General features: G+C 48.4%; 1 protein-coding gene across 1 annotated transcript in view; it reads left to right on the forward strand.

Moving 5' to 3' along the window:
- LOC112075483 (rab11 family-interacting protein 4A-like) overlaps positions 1-2,434 on the forward strand; it is a 15,726-nt gene extending 13,292 nt beyond the window's left edge. The window contains exons 3-4 of the mRNA XM_070440928.1: positions 1,551-1,636; positions 2,408-2,434. Of these exons, the coding sequence (XP_070297029.1) occupies positions 1,551-1,636; positions 2,408-2,434 (113 nt within the window). The remainder of the gene's footprint in view (positions 1-1,550; positions 1,637-2,407) is intronic.
- Positions 2,435-3,146: the final 712 nt, after the last annotated feature.

Genomic DNA, 3,146 nt, shown 5'->3' on the forward strand with positions numbered 1-3,146 from the left:
CACCCAACCAACAGAGACACATGAGTGGTGGCACCACCAACCGGACACATGAGTGGGGCACCCAGCCAACCAGGACACATTTGAGTTGGGGCACCAAACCAACTCAGGGTACACATGAGTGGGGCACCGCCCAACCAGGGACACATGAGTGGGGCCACCAGCCAACAGACACATTGAGTGGGCACAGCCAAACCAGGACACATGAGTGGGGAACTAACCAACAGGGAACACATAAGAAGTGGGGCACCAGCCAACCAGGACACATGAGTGGAGGGTACCAGCCAACCAGGGACACATTGAGTTGGACACCAGCACCAGGACACATTTGAGTGGGAACTACCAACCAGGACACATGAGTGGGGAACCAGCCAAACCAAGGACACAATGAGTTGTGGGCACCAGCCCAACCAGGACCACATGAGTGGAACAAGTCCAACCAGGACACCCATGAGTGGGGAACTAACCAACCAGGACCACATGATGTGACACCAGCCCAACCGCGACACATGAGTGGAACCAGCCAACCAGGGACACATATGCATCAGCCCCTAATGGGGGACCCCAAACATGAGTGACAACCAAGGCCAACAGCCATACGGAACAACAACAGGAACATGGGATACACCAACCACGGATCACGATGAGTGGGGCACCAAGCCAACCAGGACACACATGAGTGGGGAACAACCAACCAGGACACCATGAGTGGACACCACCACCAAACTGGGACAGCCCAGAACATGAGTGGGAACCACCAACCAGAACACAGCGTGGCACCCAACAGATCACATTGAGGGGGGAACCAGCCAACCAAGGACACATGAGCTGGACAACCAGCCAACAGGACACATTTGAGTGGGGAACCTAACAACCAGGACACATGAGTGGGACATCCGACCAACCAGGACACATGAGGGGAACCAACCCAACCAGGACACATGAGTGGGGCACCAACCAACCAGGACACTACTGATGGGGAACTCAACCAACCAGGACAACATGAGTGGGGAACCAGACCAACCGGACACAATGATGGACACCAGCCAAAAGAGACACTATGAGTCGTGGAAAACTACAACGGTCATGAGGCAGGACACGCATGACGAACCGACCAAAGATGAACAGTGCGAGGGGATACCACAACCAGACACATTAGTGGACTCATAACTAACCAGACACCCACATGAGTGGAGGCACCAAGCACCAGGACACAATGGTGAGGGGCAACCACGTCAACCTTAGGACACTGAGTGGGGAACCAGCAACCAGGGACACATGGAGTGGGACCAGCACGCGACCAGACACATGAGTGGGCACCAGCCACCAGGACACATGAGTGGAACAGCCAACAAGGACACATATGAAGTGGTGGCACCCAGTTGCCAACCAGGACACATGGAGGGCACCACCACAAGCAGCTGATGCCACGCCAGTTGACAGATGAGTTGGAAGTCCACCAACCGGAGAGACAAGTTGACAGTGGGATTTAAAGAATGTCATGTTATTCTATACAGTATGTATAGAACACCTTCTCCCCCTCTCTCTTTCAGGCTGTGAGGGGATTCTGAAGACCACACTGGGAGCTCGCAGTATCACACGGCGTCCCTATGAGACCGACAACGGTTACTACTACCAGGTACATAATGTGTGTGTGTGCCCTTCGCCAGGCCAGCCTCTATAGTTGTACACCCCTCTTTTCATTACCAAGTCAAAAGTCACGTGAAACCCTCAAACTATGTTGTTTTCTTGTAACATGGGAGCTTTGACTTTCTAAGCCCTTCATCCCAAATCAACCCCATAATGTGGTTACATTTTTACACTGTCTTTTCTCTCTCTGAGCGGTGGATAAACCTAGATTAATGTCAGCACGTGAATCCGGAAATAAACTCTAGCCAGAGTCAAGGCAAACTCCCACACAATGGATTAACAGGGGATGTCTGCTTCACAAACGCCATCCTATTCCTTAGTGCAGTACTTTTGAGCAGAGCTCTATGGGCCTTGGTCAAAAGTAGTGCTCTATAAAGGGAGTAGAGTACCATTTGGGATGCTGGCAAGGTTTATACACTGAGTATACAACACAACCCAGGTGAAAGCTCTGATCCCTTATTGATGCCACTTGTTAAATCCCCTTCAATCAGTGTAGAAGCAYTTTTAAGCCTTGAGACATTTGAGATGTGGATTGTGTATGTGTGCCATTCGGAGGGCAAGACAAAAAATGTAAGTGCCTTTGAATGGGGTATGGTAGTAGGTGCCAGGCGCACTGGTTTAAGTGTGTCAAGAACTGCAACGCTGCTGGGTTTTTCACGCGCAACAGTTTCCCGTGTGTATCAAGAATGGTTCCACCACCCAAAGGACATCCAACCAACTTGAGTTTCAGCTTGAGTGTCTTCTCTTTTTCCTCCACAAGGAGGCAGTGTTCAACAGCAAAAGCTAATACAAAAGAACTGGAATTTTCACACGGTGAAAATACAGTCAGTGCTTCTTAGGCATCACATCAAATATAGTGAGTTGTACCATACGTAGATATTTAACTAATGATGTTTGCGTTTCTGTTTTCTCACATCTTGATATGGCATCAGTGTTACAGAGTTGTACTTTCACCTGATGAGCTCAATTACATTTTCGGACCCCATTTCTGAGTGTTACAGGATAAAGGATAGGATAAAGACATATATCTTTTGTATTTTATTATGTCTGTGTATCCTTTTATGTAAGCCCTCTCTGTAAGTACCCAAATTGAGAGCGTTTTTTCTCCAAGGCTTCCGCTGCAAATGCCATGTCATATCCACATGGAGAAATATATATATATGCTCTTGAAATATATACAAAGCCTGTAATTTAATACATTCTCCGTCTCCTGCCATCAATGAAAATGCTTTGTAAAGTGACTCTGACATTACAGAATGTCCTCTGTCTCCTTCACTGGAAATGTCATTGAACTAAGGTAGTCTCGTTCACAAGGCAATGGAACTGTATGACCCTGGTGGATATTGTAGTAGTTCAACTGAAGCTGACTGAATTCCCCCATACAGTTGAAGCTATAAATCCATCTCACGCACACACACACACACACAACACACACACACACACACACACACACAACACCAAACACTACACACTCACACACTCACTGAGGCTATAGTGCT

This window comes from Salvelinus sp. IW2-2015, unplaced genomic scaffold, assembly GCF_002910315.2.
Source record: "Salvelinus sp. IW2-2015 unplaced genomic scaffold, ASM291031v2 Un_scaffold3189, whole genome shotgun sequence".
NCBI classification, from domain to species: domain Eukaryota; kingdom Metazoa; phylum Chordata; class Actinopteri; order Salmoniformes; family Salmonidae; genus Salvelinus; species Salvelinus sp. IW2-2015.